This window comes from Globicephala melas, chromosome 13, assembly GCF_963455315.2.
Source record: "Globicephala melas chromosome 13, mGloMel1.2, whole genome shotgun sequence".
Taxonomy (NCBI): Eukaryota; Metazoa; Chordata; class Mammalia; order Artiodactyla; family Delphinidae; genus Globicephala; species Globicephala melas.
In genome coordinates this window covers 55,062,843-55,080,399 of record NC_083326.1, presented here as the reverse complement: position 1 = coordinate 55,080,399, position 17,557 = coordinate 55,062,843, and the positions used below count along the sequence as shown (strand labels likewise).

Genomic DNA, 17,557 nt, shown 5'->3' with positions numbered 1-17,557 from the left:
AACTAACAGCGGTCCAAATTGAATGATCTGTAGAGTTGAGGCAGCCTCACTTCCCAGTTTCAAGATGCCATGATTTGACTAGGAAAGACAGCCTTTCCCTTTGTTATGTGAACAAAGTTTGTAGTGTTCACTGTGCAAGTAGTTTCAGATCATTATATAATACTTATTTTGTCATTTAATCTCCTTTTCAAAGTTATAAATTTCAGTTCATTAAAGTTACAGGAAAGAAATCACTGGAAATGAAAAAAGATAAAAAAAGTATTAACCAGTTATTTTAAGTTTATATTTATTCTAGTCCAAGCACTCTCACTTTAATCCATTCCTATTTTCAGACTGAAATAAAGAGCAGATATATAATGTAATATTTGTTTTTAGGATGAGAAAAGAATGTAAACATAGAAAACTCTGCTCTCACTTAATGATGCTTGAAAAGAATATCTAATGTATCCTTTGAGGAAGTACCTGCCCCTTTCATCCTATTACTTCATAAACTGCTTTCATCTACTCCTGTAACTACCCTCTAGCACCGGGTACGACAGAAGTGACCTTCTTGTACCAAAGTGTGGTAGGTGTGTCTGGACAGAGTGCCATACCTCATATAAGTACTCTTTGCAAAACTTCATGAGAAAATAGAAAAATGCTAGGAGCCCAAATGCCAGGTAAAAGGTGACACACGAAGACATGAGGACACACATTCCTGTAGAAATCAGACCCTTCAGGTGCCAACTGTGCAGATATCTAGGGTGCCAGTGGGCATGCAGAAGAGCCCAACTGTGAGGCTGCCCTTGTAAGAACATTTAGATTATTACACAAATAAACTATCTAGTCATTGATAGGTTAAAAGCACCCTTTAAGCAGTGGAACCCAAATCTGTTGACTAAAGAAAGCTTAAATTGATTTCCTGTTTTCTCATCAATAACCCTTGGAATGGCAGGTGGCCAGTCAGGATGTTAGTAAAGCCACCAGGGTGGAAACTTTACCATCAGAAAGGAGTCTGCTGGTGAGCTCCTGGGGGAGAGTTTTGTTTCACTCGTTTGGAACAAGGCACCCAAAGTCATTCTGTGGCCGTTCCATTCCCAGAATATAACTACAAGCAGCAGCTGCAGACTAAACAGCAGCAGATTAACCCACTCAGGAACCACTGGCTCAAGCCTAGGAAAAAATCCTGGGAGGCACAGAGTCAAGATGCTTGACTTGAAGCATCGCCATGAAGGAGCCCAAACCCAGGACACTGAGGCTGGTTCCATATGCAACAGACACATTCATTCCTGCACTATGTGTTTCCTGAACACCTGCTTCATGCCAGGTGCTGTGTGGGCACCACAAGTAGAGTAATGTGACGTTGTCACCACCCACTGGGCTTGTGAGCTGGTGGAAAAACAGTTTACAGCACGGCATGATGAGAGCTTAGAGGTTCACAAAATATTTCCCATAGATGAATAGGCTGTAAACAGGTGTTAAGGCTTCAAAAATCCCTGTAAAAACTTGTATGTAGCCTAAGGTTGTCTGTATTTATTAACTTTATTAAATACCAATATATTACTTTTAATCATGTTTTTATTTTATGCTAAAATGTTTGGGGCCGGGGTTGGGGGGGGATGGGATCTGTTATCAGTTTCAAGGTTTGGAACGTGAAACTAGGATTGCTATTTCAGAAGAACAACTCCTTTTGGAACACATTACTAAAATTTCAGATAGAGAATAAAGCTTATCATGTAACAGCAAACCTCAAATACACCTAACAAGATACCTCAAGTGCAATTTGAATTCCAGTTAAAAGTTAACCTAATCCACTGGGGTTGGTAGGGTGACTGGTCTCCCTTTGAAGTTGACGAAAATGCCAGCAGATGTAGCTCAGCCACTACTGCAAAGTCTGATCGTGCTGGTAATGAGGATCAAAATGGACTAAGTGTGCTGTGCCTTACCAAGAAATCTAGTAGCTAAACAAGCCTGTAAGAAGAATAAGCTGGAAAATATTTAGAGTAGATTTGTTGGTACATGAGAGGCACTTCTAGTCTTGATATTTGATATTTTTCAAACAGTATCTATGTTGATTGTATCAGGTCTGGGCTGTAGGTGGAGACAAAGTGAACCAGATCAGACGGGAGGCAAGAGAGAGACCTGCCAAGGTGTGGCAGGTGATCTGGAGGGCAACAAATAACTGGCAGAACAGGCTGCAGGTGTTCTTACCAGAGACCCAGCAGCAGGCAGGAGAACTGAGGTGAGGGGCAGGAGAACCCAGACCCAGGCAGAGTCCCGGGCAGGAACTGAGTTATTGGAAGTTAGGACTTCTCACCAAGAGCAAGGCAGGTTAGAAGAACGGAGCTCCAGAAGGAATAATGAGCTGGGATTGAGTTGACAACCTACTAACCAATCCCAGTTTCTGAAAATTTATAGGTTATAGAACCTGGTAGGGCTGAGAAGGTTCAGTGGCCTTGAGGTGGAGCTTTGAAGGATTCTGAAGCAGGAAGCCAGGCTGACTATTAAAGATTAGCTCAACTGGCTAATTTAGAAAACTTCACTTATATTTGCTCACTATCTGCTCTCTTTCACCCATTAGCAAAGTAGTTTTCAACCTTGACAGTACATTGCATTAGAATCATGCGAGGAACTTTTTGAAAATTCTGACTCCATTATAGACTACTCCAGACCAATTAAATCGGAGTCTCCAGGACTGAGCCTGGGCATAGGTTCATTTTTGTTTGTTTGTTTAACTCCTTGGGTAATTCAAGTATGAAATTCAAGGTTTGTGAACTGTGCATTAGATTGTGGGCTCCTTCAAAATTGGAACTTTATTTTCTCTATATATGTCAATAGCCTAGTACCTGGTTTATAGATGAAAAAAATAATGAATGGCTACCATGTTTTGGCGAGAGAGTGTGACTCTGTTTTGCAGCCACAACGTGTAAACCTAACCCTAGTATCTCATAATGAACACCCTGGTTATGAAGGGTGAGTTGGGAGAGGTCCAGTGGAGGCCCTGATGTAGCACCAGGACCGCTGGTGTGTCAGCCAGTGGTCCTGTCTTCCACATAGGGGACCTCAGCGTTACACGCAGCCGATTACATTTGTTCACTTCTGTCTGCTTCTGTTCTGTCCCACTCTCCAGTTTTTTTAAACACCACACACACACACAGACACACACACACTCACGCACACCATGGAGAAGGACAAAGAATAAAACTTATAAAACTGTCCTATTAATGCAGATATAAAAGACTAAATTATATGAGAAAATTCTCACATCAGATTATGAAATGTGTGAGAAGATGAATTCCCACTTTTAAATTTTATCTCTTTTTAAAATCATTATTTGCTGGAGTTTTATTATTATGGGCTGGAGTTAATTTCCCAAAAGTTCATTTTAGCCCTGGGCCGTACTTTAACCCATTCACTTACTGGGGGTAGTGGCAAGCCTGGAGGGACTATTAAAATGCCATTCCACGCAATCCAGTATTCCTCTATGTCCTCATTAAGGATTTGTTTAGGGTTGGGGCAGCTGACTAGAGACAACTCTTCTTAATTCCTTTTCAGACCAGAATTATCTCCTTCATTTTCTATAGCCAAATCTCCTCTGCTCTTAACTGAATTCTTCATATTCTTGAAAAGATTCAAAGGTTGTTTTTGAGAAAAATCTAAGTCCTGACAAACTTTGGTCCACTTTCCCAGCTCAACTCTGCGGGAAAGTGAGATGGCCTTTCATCTAGATGAGAATATCCATAGGGATTCCATTACTTTGACAGCAGAACATCAAACTTGCTGCCTGCCTGTTAAATATCGGAACCATTCTGCTCATGTTTTAGTCAAATTTAGTGAATGTGTCTCTTTAGACATTTATGAGTTCAACCATGGATTGACAGCAGCTCAGTGCTTGGCAAAAACTCAGGCCGTGGGACATTCTAAAAAGAAAATTTGAGGGTGTTGTGGCTGCACCTCTTTCACTCTGACGCTGCACCAGGTTAATCTCCACAGGTGTAGTTGTGGACTAGCCTGGGGCCTCTTAGAAATGCTGTCATTACATTGCTCTTGGTGTTCCTAGAGCACTTATAAAAAGAATCATCCATTTCAATGTCATGTATCTTTTGTAAAATCTCACTAGAATTTTTTGCCCATGATGTATCCAGGATCCGTTCATTTAAGGAACGCCACTATTAATTCCTCTTAGATTTTAATATGTGGAAAAAATGTCCTTTCCAGATTAACATAATTACCTTCTTTATTACACAGAGAGGAATCTATGAATCTATGTATTTTCCAAAAATGACTTCCTCTATATATAAACCCAGAATGCAGGAAGAGTCTACCTTTTTTCCAGGCAACTTCAATTCCATTTCCCATTATAGGTATTATTATAAAATACTTGGTCTACTAAGTCACTCTCCAAAAACACTTTTATTCAAAGAACTATGTTAACCAATTAATTAAAGCTGAACAGTAACAGAAGGCTTTGAATTTCAAAAGCCATGTTGAAAGAGTATGAGAGCATTAGCATTGTAATTCATGTGACAAATAGGGAACAAGATAACTTGTTGCCATAATCATTTTAAGACAATAACCTTGTTTTATATTTATACAGTTGAAACTGTGTTCTTTCTTTGTAATAGTATTTTGACTAAACATTATTTTCTAAAGAGAATTTTTGTGGAGTGTAAGAAATATGCCTAGAAAACTAGTATTTCAATTATTTTCAGTAAACTTTACTTTTCAAAATCTTGTGATTATGATCACTTTCAGAGTGATACTGTCAGCCAGTTGACAGCATCACTGTTTGTCAGGAAAGAGATCAAGTTTTAAATTCTGAGCATAAGTAGGAAACCCACTGCGACTAGAATGTTTTCTTTGTTGGTTTTTTTTTTAATTTTGTCTGTTTATCAAAATATTGGTGTTATGCTTAAGCTTTAATAAGACTAGTTCCAATAAAATAAACATTGCAATTCTAAACTGACATTTCTCATTTAAATCTGTTTTTTCAGTCCAGTGCCTGGCATGTGTAAATATGTATGGAAAATATGAAAGACAAAAGCCCTGCCCTTGTAGAATGTAACCCTGTTCTTGATAAAATAAACAACCAGTGCAACTTTTTGAAAACTGAAAATTAATCAAATACTCATCTTAATGAGTATTTGATTTTTAAAACAGAAGTATGGAAGAGAGTTTTAACTTTTTTTCCCTTTATTTAAATAAATCAACAAATAGCACCCATCATAGCCACAATTATGTGAGCATAAATTGAGGAAATGTTCATGCTTCTCTTTTATCCACTACAGATATTGTCTACCATGTTCTGATTTGATATGATTAATCAAGAAAAGCTGCACAGATGAGCACACTCAGATACTAGTTGACTTTACATCTAATCCCTACTTTTTATTTTGCCCCTCCAGGCAATTACTTAATTTCAAATCACAAATTTTGATCTAAGACTTTCAAAAAATACCATGTTGTTTTCTAAAAGTATAAATTATTACATTTTTTTACATTAGAACCCAGCTACAAAGTAATGATGTAAAACTCATAGGTTAAAGTGGAAACACACATATTGCCTGGGACTTAAAAATAACATCTTTTGTTTCATTTCATATGTCACAAAAGATCTCCAAGTACTTGACAAAAATTAATTGCCCAGAATAATTCAGTGAGGCAGCTCTATATCCTTCTCTTAATAGCTGAGGCAATTGAGACAACAACTAAGCAGGGTTTTTCTATTCTCTAAGTTGCATGGGTTTGGGACCAAATCTGGCCATTCAGAAACCTGAAAAAGGTATTGTTTTAAATACCCAGTAGTTCCATTTACCTGAGAATTTACTGCTAGAGCATCAATTATTTAAAATTTCATTCTAAGACTCTTTGATGAAAATTCTCGTAAAATAGATTACACATTTCAGTACCTACCTTTCATACTTCTTGGATGCAATATACTTAATTTCATTTACCTTTTTCTGAATGACTCAGAGCCATAAGTATCCACCTTATTTATTGCCCAGTGTTACAATATAGTGACGTCTTATGGGGTGAGGAGCTGTTTGTCCCTCTACTAAATAATGTCTTTGTGCCTGCTTTTTAGTTTTCTGCTTCCTCTCCTGCTGTCATTTTCCTGATGATAGTAGCTTCTTACTTTCCTCTCTTTTTTGGGTTCAATCTACTGAGAGAAACTGACCAACTAAGCTTGTTACAATCATCTCAAGCTAAGTAGAGATTCCAAGTGATGGTCTATGGAATTCACCAGTGAGTGTTCAAGAATACTAGTGCATGGACTTTGTCACATCAGCACTGGCTCTTAGAGACTTGTTTTCATTACTTCTTGGTCTTGGGCAAGATTCCAAATGAGTGAAGTGTTACGGTACAAAGGTTATCCATGTAATTGAGAGAAAAGCCAAGCTAATTATATTGTTCATATGCTTTCCGTTTTATGACTCCTTTGTAGAAACGTCAAATCTTTCACTTTAATAAAAATCAAGACTCTTAAGCTAAGCAATATTTTTTTCTGCTGTAAACTTAAGTCATACCTCCAACATAATAAACAGCAGGCATATGGATGATTCACTTCCTTTTTAAAGAGATTACAAATAAACCAATGAATGATTAATACGAACAATCTGTCATGCCTCCAAAATAGATATTATGTAAATAGCAAGAAAGGTTTAGTCAACTTCATTACTTCTCCTTTCCTCTTTATAACAATACAGATATTCAGAAAATTTTCCATTTATACTCTCTGTGATTCAGTTATGCTAACTGTGTATTATAACACCATCTAAACCTCAGCATTCTTAGGTGTCAGTCTTTTCTTAAGTAACTTGTTCGTTATTTGTTATACAGCAATGTTATACATTAATCCTAATGTAAGGATTAGTCATGTGTTACTGGGAATAGAAATAAAACATGGTCTGTGACTTCCAATAAAGTAATACATGGGGGACATTTCACTTAGGAAAAATTAAATCTTTAATTGATCTTTATTTCTGTTTATCTGTATAGCCAAATGTGAAAATAACCCTTTATTTTTTAAAAAGTAATTTTTTAAAAATCTCCTAGAATTAGTCTTCGCTAAGTTTTCTATGTGTTAAAAATCACTTTTTGGAGGTTTATAGTTGAAGCACACACTACTATCAATAAGGACACAAATTAGACCAACTGCCAGGCTTAGGAACCAACATCCTAATGTCACCAATCACTCTTTAGGCACTCGTTTTGTTTTGCCCTTCGCCTGGGAGGAGTCTTGCAATTGTTTTTCCCCTGACAAGTTTTATTGAATGATGCAATCTAGAAGAGAAAATCTTTCATCACTTGGGAAGTATCTACTGAAAGATTTTTGTTTATACTTTAAAAAAAATAAAACTATACCTTTCTGAAATTAAATATATTTTTCCTAATGTATGGAAACAAACTAAGTGTAGACTGGTAATTGAATTAATGGCAATTTGAGAAGAGCATTTTACCTTTTAAATTGGATTTAGGCAGAGATGTGAACATTTTATATGCTATACACACTCTGAATTGTTATATTGAATGCAGATGTAATTTATTATAACCCTCAAAAAAAATCCCTCAAAACATTATTGTTTTCTTTTAAAATCCAAAAACTAATCTTGAAACATTTGAATCTCTTGAAATTCATTTCCATAAAGTTCAATAACAGTCATTTCTAGGTTTCTATTGTTCTAATCTAGAATGGCATCTTTAGATTAATTTATGATTACCTGATCAGCAGAATTTGTTTCCATGGAGTTTTTTTTCATTCTTAAATGATTTACAAACTTTGAACATGTGAATATAGGCAGTTCTTACTACCTCTACTTTCTCCCCTCTAATTTCCCTTTGATTTCTTTATCTCTTATCTATCCTTTCTTGATGACTAGTTAGATATGGGTAATATTGAAGCAAAAGTCATGAATTAGGCCCTGATAAGGACCATTCAACTTTCCTTTCTCCCAAGGCTGCCTTGTCCTTCTTATTATGGTCAACATACTCCAGTAACTGTCCCAAGGGTCACGTCAACCAATTTTCTTCAGCCCTGAACAAACAGTACTGTCCATGGTGTTAGCACTACCTAAGAAACATGGTACATTCATTTAATTCTGTCACAACACAAAAGTTGAATTGTAGCAGGATTGTCAGTTGCAGCGAGCAGTTGGGGCTTTTTGCTTGCACAGGCTCAAGGCCCTGCTTTAAGGCTACAGTAAGGGATCCCAAGGTAAGGAATTCTTACGTGATTGACTTCTACCAGGAACTATCAGTGCCTTGTTTTTGATCTTCTAGGAACCAAAGAACTTGTTGTAAATGTGGATGATGATGGAGTCATTTCCTTGAACTTCGAATGTGATCAGATGGCTCCAAATTCTGAGTTCACCTGGTCCAAAGATTATGTCCCCACAGAGGAGTCTCCAAGATTAGAGGTTGAAAGCAAAGGCAACAAGTACGCACCGTTTCAATCCTAACTATGGGTCTCCTTTTCATGAAAGGAGGATGAAGTACGCTTTCCATTTCAAATAAGAGAATGAAATCCAAATATTTTATAACTGGAAATGTAAAAAGTGAAAACCAGTATAAACCTTAAAAAATAACAATCCTTATAAAATACTTTTCACATTAGTCCATTTAAAGTATTTTCTCATACGTGTCTCACTGTCAACTGAAAAAAAAAAGCGCAATGTGAGAGTTATGACCTAAGTTTTATTTGGGGCAAAATGAGGACAATAGCCCAGGAGACAGCATCTCAGACAGCTCTGAGGAACTGCTCCGAAAAGGTAAGGCGGAAAGTCAGGATAGAAGTGATTTTGGTGAAGGGGAAACGTGCAATCAAAGCACACATTTCGGCAGAAGCTTGCTGCTAGTCACAAGGAGCCGATGTCTCCATCAATGATTTTAGTGCTTTTCTAGATATGAGAAGATACAAGAAATTGGGCTCATAAAATCTTCTCCTGAAAAATACCTAACTATCTGAAGGCCTGTTCTGCCAGTTTTTCCAGAGCACAGAGCGCCTCATTCCTGATCTCCACCCTGAACTCCTTTCAGGGTGTGTTGAAGGTCAGCGACTGCCTTGGCTAATGACTTCATCCTTGTAGAAGCAGATGGCGAGCAGCAGTTTTTAGTTGGCATCGTTTATGATGATGTAAGAAAAGCTTTAACTGGCATAAAAGTGAACTTCAAAGATGATTCTCATTATTCTACAGAATTTTGAAATCTTAAGTAATCGTGAGGATGCTTATGGGGAGGGGTTAAGGAAGAACTTGCTGATTCAAGTTATGGTAAATTCAATGGATTGGGTATAATCTGTTCTGCTTTTTCACCGCCACTTGTGAGTGACACAATACTGTACTGGAAAGAACTCTGTATGGGAAGCACAGGAGAGATGAGCTCTAGTCCCAGCTCTACCTGGAGCCGGCTGTGTGACCTGGGGCAGCTTTTAATTACATGGACCTTGGATTCTTTTTCTGTAAAATAGAAGAGAGTGAAGGAGATTAATTTTATGATCTGTTACTTCCTTTCAGCCTCAAGATTTCTTTTTATTTCACCTTACTTATCAAGCTTCATATCTTTATAGTGCCAACCAGATTGGATTATATTTAGTAAAGCAAAATATTCCTAAGTATTATTTCTATTACAAAAGCCCAATGTAGCTCAAAAATAAAAGAAAGAAATAGTAATTTTGTTGGAAAACAGCAAGGAAATACTGAATATATTAATAATTAAAAGACGTTCTGCTGTAACTATGCTGTAAGGTCCTTGAAGTGAAACATAATTTTGGTCAAAGGAAAGACAATCAAACTATAAATTTTTTTCCTTGATTAACCTATAAATGTTTGGGTGATCTTAGACCCTGACCAGCAATGTGACTCACCAAAGTTAGAAAACAAAGAGAACTAGACCACTGACCCATTCATTCATTCATTCCACAAGTATTTATTAGGCCCATATTATGTGCTAGACAAGGTATGGAGGCCGGAGGACACAACAGTGAACAAAACAGATCTCGTCCCAAAAGGCATTCAGTGGAGGTATATAGTTAATGAACTAGGCAATACTGATGCCATGTGATAACCTCCAAAACAGGAAGTGCAGGGTTGACATAAGAGAGGCATTGGGAGGTTCTGCCCTGTGAAGAAGAAAAATTTCAGGCTGCCCAGCAAGGGTTGATCAGCTAAAAATATCTTTATTTGGGATGTACATCGATACGCATCATAGCTTGGGGATGGGAGATTTGTACCAGCTCCCCCTCCCGTTACCATCAGCCCATAGGAGGAGGTCAGGAAAGTCTTTCCAGAAGCAGCAAGAATGAGTGGGCTTTAGGTCAGCAAGGGGGACAGAACAAGTGCTCCACGTGAAGGGAGCGGACGTGCAAATGCCTAGAGACCGGCAGGGTGCAGGTCCTCAGACCCCACACGGCCTCTCTTCTTATAAAATTATTCTGTTCTGAAGGACGAAAATGACCTTCAAAGACCTCGGGATGGAAGACTTGGGCATCTACTCCTGCGATGTAACAGACACTGATGGAATAGCGTCAAGCTACTTGATAGATGAGGAAGGTAAGTGAAAAATCAGTTCATTCACGAGTCTGCTTTGATTTCTCAGTGATTCCCAAGGATCAAGTGACTTTTGTTTTAGTAGTTCAAGCTCTAATTGTTCTCTTTTTCTCCCTACAGAATTGAAACGTTTACTTGCTCTCAGCCAAGAACACAAGTTCCCAAGTAAGTGTCCACAATACATTCACAGAGTTTAGCCATCCCTCTACACACTTCTGACAGGATCAAGAGAAGAGGCTCTTGAGAACATATAATGGAGCATATATCGGTAGCTGCAGATGCACTTTCCGAAGGGCTGCCTTTATCTTTGTCATTGTTCTCCAGAGATACAAAGAACACTGACATAGAAGATACATCCCATGCTCTGTTACATAGAACACTATCGGGTTACATAGGTGTAACAGCTGACCAATTACATTCTTAACCTTTTGCCTACATATTTTGGAACTTTATACACACACACACACACACACACACACACACACACACACACATCTCCTGGATACATTAATTTGTATGTCTTTTAGGCGAACTGATCTCTTCCTAAGCAATTTAATGTTAACATTTAATAGAAGAACCATACCTCTAAATAAAGACAGTACCTAACATTTTAAACTCCTGGAAAATAAGGTAAAGATGCCTTGATCAGAAAAAGAATCCCTATGAACTATCTAAAAACCCTTCAATGAAGTACCTTCTACATAAAAGATTAAATTCCAGAGTTGACACCTAAGAGAAGAGAAAGAAGTCTGAAACGATACTCAGAAAGTTCCACTGGCCTGATAGGATCTCTTGCCCATTGGTACCCACTGGCCAAAGCAGTGAAGCATCCAGAAAGTTACACCTTAGAGTTTGAAAAAACAAAGAGTGATAGCATCACTCATTCTTTTAAATCAGGAATTTTTTTCATTCCTTAATCCCTAAAATATAGCTTCTTCACTAATACAGGAGTTTCAGGAACCCAGGGAACTATACCCTGACCCCAAACTATAGGCAAAACGTTGTGTGTTTGTAGATGTGCATTCTTCTAGGGCGAAGGTCTACAGCTTTCCTGAAATTCTCAGCAGAGCTGTGATTGAAAAATAAACACTGCTTAAAACTAGGTGTCTGACCTCTCTCACATTCCCAAGGAATGCATGTTTGATGGTGAGGCTGGGTGTTGGTGACTATTGGCCTCAGCTGGAATGTTCTCAAAACCAACTTTATTCAACAAAGCACAGTGGGGTGCCTGTGGAGTGTGAATGCAGAAAGCAGGCTTTCTGAATTCTAGGGGAGAACTGTTTCTCGTCTGTAAGCTTATTCACCATCAAACTGGAAAAGTTACACCAAGAATAGTATCTTAAAAGTTATTCTTTTTAAAATTGTATGGAAGGCAGAGGTTTGGCCTGGACTGTCCTTCTTCTGTACTCTGTGAACCTGAGCACCTCATCCCAATTTCCCCATTGCCTGGTTTCTTTTCCAGGAATGGCTGTTGTCATTGTTCACAGCACCCACGACATAGAGGGGCTGTGAGAGGGACAATCAACAGGGCGTTGGTTAATCCTGAACTCTTCAGGGAAAATATAAATGTTAATTGAAACAGAAGAGTGACCTAGAAAAACCCACTTGCAGAAGAGCTGTCTGCCAGTCACACTGATGTCCTCCCTTCATGTTCCCGGGGCCATGAAGAGGGGAGTGGAGGAGAGGGTCACCGTGCCGAGCACAGCTGGAGCCTGTGAATGCTCGCACTGTGTACAACGTGAAACAGAAACAGCAGCACCTGCTAATCTAATCTAGTCAGACAGTAAACATTGAGAAAGTGTCTAGGCAACAGCTGGTCCAAACACATTTACATTTAGCTTAAAGGATGGAGATGAGAGAAGTTGGGGTGTTACTATTGAATTGGAGGTGCCCAGCCTCCCTGAAGTTCAATGATCATATGGACTTGCCAGTAGTAATTGCCCGCTGTCACTGTCATGTATGCTGAGATATTTCATTCTGCATGAGCATAATCACTTTAGTTGTTGGTTCTAGGAGAAGGGGTAGCAGCAAACTCAGGTGCCCTACTATTAGAGATCAGGTGTGGCATTTGGGTCAGCACAGAGAGAACCCAAAAATGTGTTAAAAACTCTGATGTGCAGGTATGACTCTCCCAACCGGAGGTAGCTCCCGTGAACCCGTTGAAGCAATGTTTAAAGTATCACAGCTCCAGTACTTTTCTCTCCCCAACCACTGTTGGATCAGCCAGGTCACTGCATGAATAATTTCAGAGATCTGATGATAGGGTCAAAGCAGCATATCCAATTTCTCAATTTATACCCACTTCCTTTTAGTATGTGTTGACACATAAGCCATTTTCTTGAGATTTTGTAAGGTCTTAACTGGTCTCGTCTCTTACAGAGTATAATAAAGAGTGTGCTGTTCCTTCATCCCTTGGCACAGTAAATTCTCCTGTTTTCAAAAATATTTTGAAAACCACTAAACATATGCCTTAAACCTACAAATACCAGATATTTTGCTGGAGCAAATTAACTGCCAGAGAAAAGAGCCTAAGGAAATTTAGGGCTGAGCAGAAGGAAAAAATAAAAATATCTAAAGCTAAAAATAGAAAATAACCTAGTCTGTGTTGCCAGTAGTGATACTAAATTGCAGTGTAGAGAGGCAGTTTATTTGAATATATATGTCTGTGTGTGTGTGTGTATATATATATATCTAAAATTCAAGGTATATGGGGGGGATGGTGGGAGATATACTTCAGTATCAACAACATCCTGCAGGCCTCTCGCCTTTTGAGATGGACCACATTCTGTCTACGGAATGTGTATCTCTCTAAATAAATACACTTCTCACCTAAAAAAAAAACAGAAACAAAAACATCCTGCATAATATATCTTTTTATTTGTAGACATTGGTTATTATCCCACTTGTATATATTATACTCTATGAGTACAGACATACACAAGCACGTATACATAAATTATATCTATCTGGTATGTCCTCTTAGGTGTAAATATAACATACAATTGGTGGTTGTTATTTAAACAACTGAAGGAAGAGTCACCAAAATATTAATTTATTATATGCTGTTTATAGGGTGCTTAAACAGAATGTCATCAAACTCCACAATGACCTTAAAAGGGTCACTACTATGGTGATTTAATTTGAGAGATGAAGAAAGTGAGGCACAGAGAGGTTAAGTAACTAGACCAGATGTACACAGCTGGTACCTGGGCATAAGCCCAGGTGGTCTGACAGGACATGGGCTGTTTCTGTGTGTGCATCCTGGTGGCCAGTGCTCCCCAGACAATGGCCCCATTACTCAGAGAGGACCGTGAACATTAAGGGATCTGGAGGCTTCCAGGAGAGCGTGGGAGTGTGTCCCCTCCCCACTGCCGCCACACTGAGCTTCTTAGTAACTGCATCACTCATGTATTAGATTCCCTAGAGTGAGATTTCCAGATGTTTCTGGAAGAGATCCTACTCTCTATTCCCCTCAAGACTTAACTTGTAGCAAGCAGGAGCATCCTGTAGGGAGAAAACTTAGCCTCTGCTGTCACTGCCCTGGGGTCTGTTGCTGATCTGCTCTTACTGGAAAACCACTAGTGTTCTTCAGAGTGGATGGCCAGGACCATAAGAGCACAGAATAGAGGGAACAACCCTGGTCTCAGCTCTGCTACCCAGATATGTTACTAAGCTTTCCCGAGGCTGAGTTTTGTCATCAGTAAAATCAGGGGAGAAAGAGAACTCCTTTCTCGAGCAGCGGTCATTATTCACAGTGGCTCAGTGTATCCTGGTACCATATTCACTCCTGGTGGCCTTGTGAGGCAGATAATATGCATGTTAGCAGGTGAGGAGCACAAGGTTTTAGGGGTAGATAACTGTCCTTGATCAAGGTGTGGCCCTTCTCTGTTCACAGGGGACACCCTCAGTAGGTGATGTCTGAGCCTCCTTTCAGCTCTGCATGGAATGACTCTATAACTGAGTTTCACAATGAATATGGAATAGTGCAAAGGAAAGGCATCCCTTGAAGTTTGAAAAGGGTAGTTTTAGGATAAATACAAAAGACATTAATGTACATTTCATACAACTTTATACCAAGCTTATAATTAAAGCTTATAATTTAAAATGTAGCATGGCTAAAATTTTGAGATATATTTAAGAATAGTTGAGAGAAAGCAAAGGGTGATTTGCCCTAACAGAAGTGAAGGACTACAGAACTTTGAGAAACAACCATCTTGTTCCACAGAGGATGCCCAGGAGCCACCTCTGATACAGATCTGTTGGCTTGGAGGAGGCTTTGTAGAGAACATTTTCAAGTTACAAGAAATTTAGAAACAGGCTTCGAGAGATGTCAGCCAACTTTTAAAAAATTTCACTCATGTTCAAATGGCTTAAGCGATACAGGTGTAAATCAGAGATATCACACAGTTCCTTACTTTCTATGTGAAGCAAGCCACGCTGTATTTTAATATAGCTTCTTGATAATGACTTGCTTATTTGCATCTGAAAAATTTTGCTTGATCTACAAACTTAAATGAACAGGTATACCATTGGGATGGATAGGGTTTAAATGACAAGCTGGTTCATCTTATATATGTAGTCAAAATTAATTCTTTCTTAAGATTCTTTTTTTTTTTTTTTTTTTTTTTGCGGTACGTGGGCCTCTCACTGTTGTGGCCTCTCCCGTTGTGGAGCACAGGTTCCGGACGCGCAGGCTTAGCGGCCACGGCTCACGGGCCCAGCCGCTCCGCGGCATGTGGGATCTTCCCGGACCGGGGCACAAACCCGTGTCCCCTGCATCGGCAGGCGGACTCTCAACCACTGCGCCACCAGGGAAGCCCTTAAGATTCATTTTTAAAAACATTTTTAAAAACCTCCAAAGTGAGTTAAATTGTTGAAAAAAAATCAAATTGAACTCTTTTTCAAAATATTTTGAAGTAATTAAATCTTAGAATATTGGAGCAGGAAAATATCCTGGTCAATTAGGACATTCAGTTCAATTCCATCCATTTACTATGAGTCACATGAGGCCCAGAGATGCAAAGTGAACTGCCTCACATCACAGTTTGTTAGTAGCTGACCTTGAACTACTGGGGCCAGCTCAAGACTCTTTTCATCATACTTTGTTATTGTCCCTAAATAAAGCTAACCAAAGCCACAGTAGAGAGTCACAGAGGTTAGCTGAAGGACCCTGGGAGGTCAGTTCATCTTCCTCACTTTTATAGTTAAGACATCTATGACAGTCAGGATTAGAACACAGTTCTACTGTCCCTCAAAATCAAACTTTCCCTACAATGCTCTCACTGAAAGAAGCAAGGTGCTACATCATCACTTCCATTGTTTTTCCTTTGTTGGAAAAATCTGTATCAGTACAAATGGTTACCAATATAACTACTACTCTTATTTTTATTTTTCATAGCTGTCCCAGTTAAATCAGAGTTGGCAGTTGAAATTTTGGAGAAAGGCCAGGTCCGGTTTTGGATGCAGGCTGAGAAGCTGTCTGGCAACGCCAAAGTCAACTACATAGTTAACGACAAGGAAGTTTTTGAAGGGCCGGTAGGTTTTACACTTTTTAGATTTCTAAACATATCATTGTAGAATGTGCTGGGAAACCCCTATTAGAATGCAGATAAGTTGTTAAGAAAACCACTGGACGTGGGGTGAGGGGGTTTAAATCATTTCATATGTGAAAAGTGTGGAAGAAAATATAGATTGATTATATCATATTATCCAAAACTAGGATACTTTTGAGAATGAAAGAAGATGCTAGTAATAATTTTTCCAGGATAACAGTCATCAACCAAAACTGTCTCAGGCAAATCAGGAAGCTGGTCACCTATGAAAAAAACTGAAGGCAGAGGGGCCAGAACCCTTGCCTGAACACAGATACTCACATCAGAGACTCCAGTGGCGTCTTGGTTCTTCATATGGAAGAATTGTTCTAATGGCTCAGAAAAAAATGTAAAAAAAAATCTCATTGCTTTTCTGATTAAAAATACAATTCATCCTTATTGTAAAAAACTTTAAAGACTCAGAAGAGACAAACCACAAATTCTTACAACTTTTTGATATACATATTAATATATACTTTTGGTCTTTTTCTATACTTCTATGTGTGTATGTCAATTTGTGTATTATTTACATAGGTGATTATGTATATCATATTTACTATTTCTTTGCTTTTAATGTAAACATAGTTTCTATAGTTAGAGTTACATCTGCACTTTATCTGTCTTCCCCAGACATCAGTAGAGCCAGCATCAGGCTTGTGCCTGGTGGTACTGAAGAACTTGGGTTTAGGGGCCCTGTCTCATACCTGTCTTCTCATGGGTGTAAATGGGAGACTAAAAAGATGGGGGAGAGGTGTGTTTTGTGGCCATGATTAACAACCTGTTCCCCTTTCATCAAAATGTGTTTTTAAAAAATATTTGAGGATTCATTAGTTAGAGGGAGAATGAGTAACATGAATAGCAGAAGAATACGCAGTATATTACTTTTCAACTCATGTAGTAACTGTGTGAGAGCAGGAACAAGTCACACATGGGTCCACTGTGGCCCATCTCCCTGTTTTCAAAATGTTCTCATCCACAGCGGTGATCACCATCTGGCCAGTGGAGAGGAAGGAAGAGCCTTGATGGCATCGCTGCCACCACAGCCATTGAGGGAACACTCGTGCCCATGTGTGTAGAGGCACTCCCCTTCATGTGTTCACACATGCATGTGGCACATGCACACACACACACACATACACACACACACAGAACTTGAAGAGCAGTTTATTGTCATTGCAATTGGTTCTAATCATACTATTTCACTGGGTGGAAATTACCGTCTTAGGTCAGGTTCCCTAGGAGAGTCTGAAATAGAGTTTCTCCTTCAAGTGGTTTATGGGGGTTACTCTCAGGGGTAGGAGTGAGGGACACAAGCCAAGTTATGGGGCAAGCTAATCCAAAACGGGGTCTCTGTTGAAGACTGGCTCCCTTCAGGGGAAACTCCAGGGCATGAATTGCACCACAGAGTTGATCCCAGACCTGAGCCTTCATTCTGTGACATTT

General features: G+C 39.0%; 1 protein-coding gene across 2 annotated transcripts in view; it reads left to right on the top strand.

Annotated features, from left to right (window-relative positions):
- Positions 1-17,557, top strand: part of MYOM1 (myomesin 1) — a 142,948-nt gene that overhangs the window by 106,688 nt on the left and 18,703 nt on the right. For both annotated transcript variants that reach the window (XM_030836682.2, XM_030836684.2), the window contains 4 exons: positions 8,260-8,416; positions 10,420-10,526; positions 10,644-10,688; positions 15,922-16,058. In XM_030836682.2, coding sequence (XP_030692542.1) covers positions 8,260-8,416; positions 10,420-10,526; positions 10,644-10,688; positions 15,922-16,058 — 446 coding nt within the window. The remainder of the gene's footprint in view (positions 1-8,259; positions 8,417-10,419; positions 10,527-10,643; positions 10,689-15,921; positions 16,059-17,557) is intronic.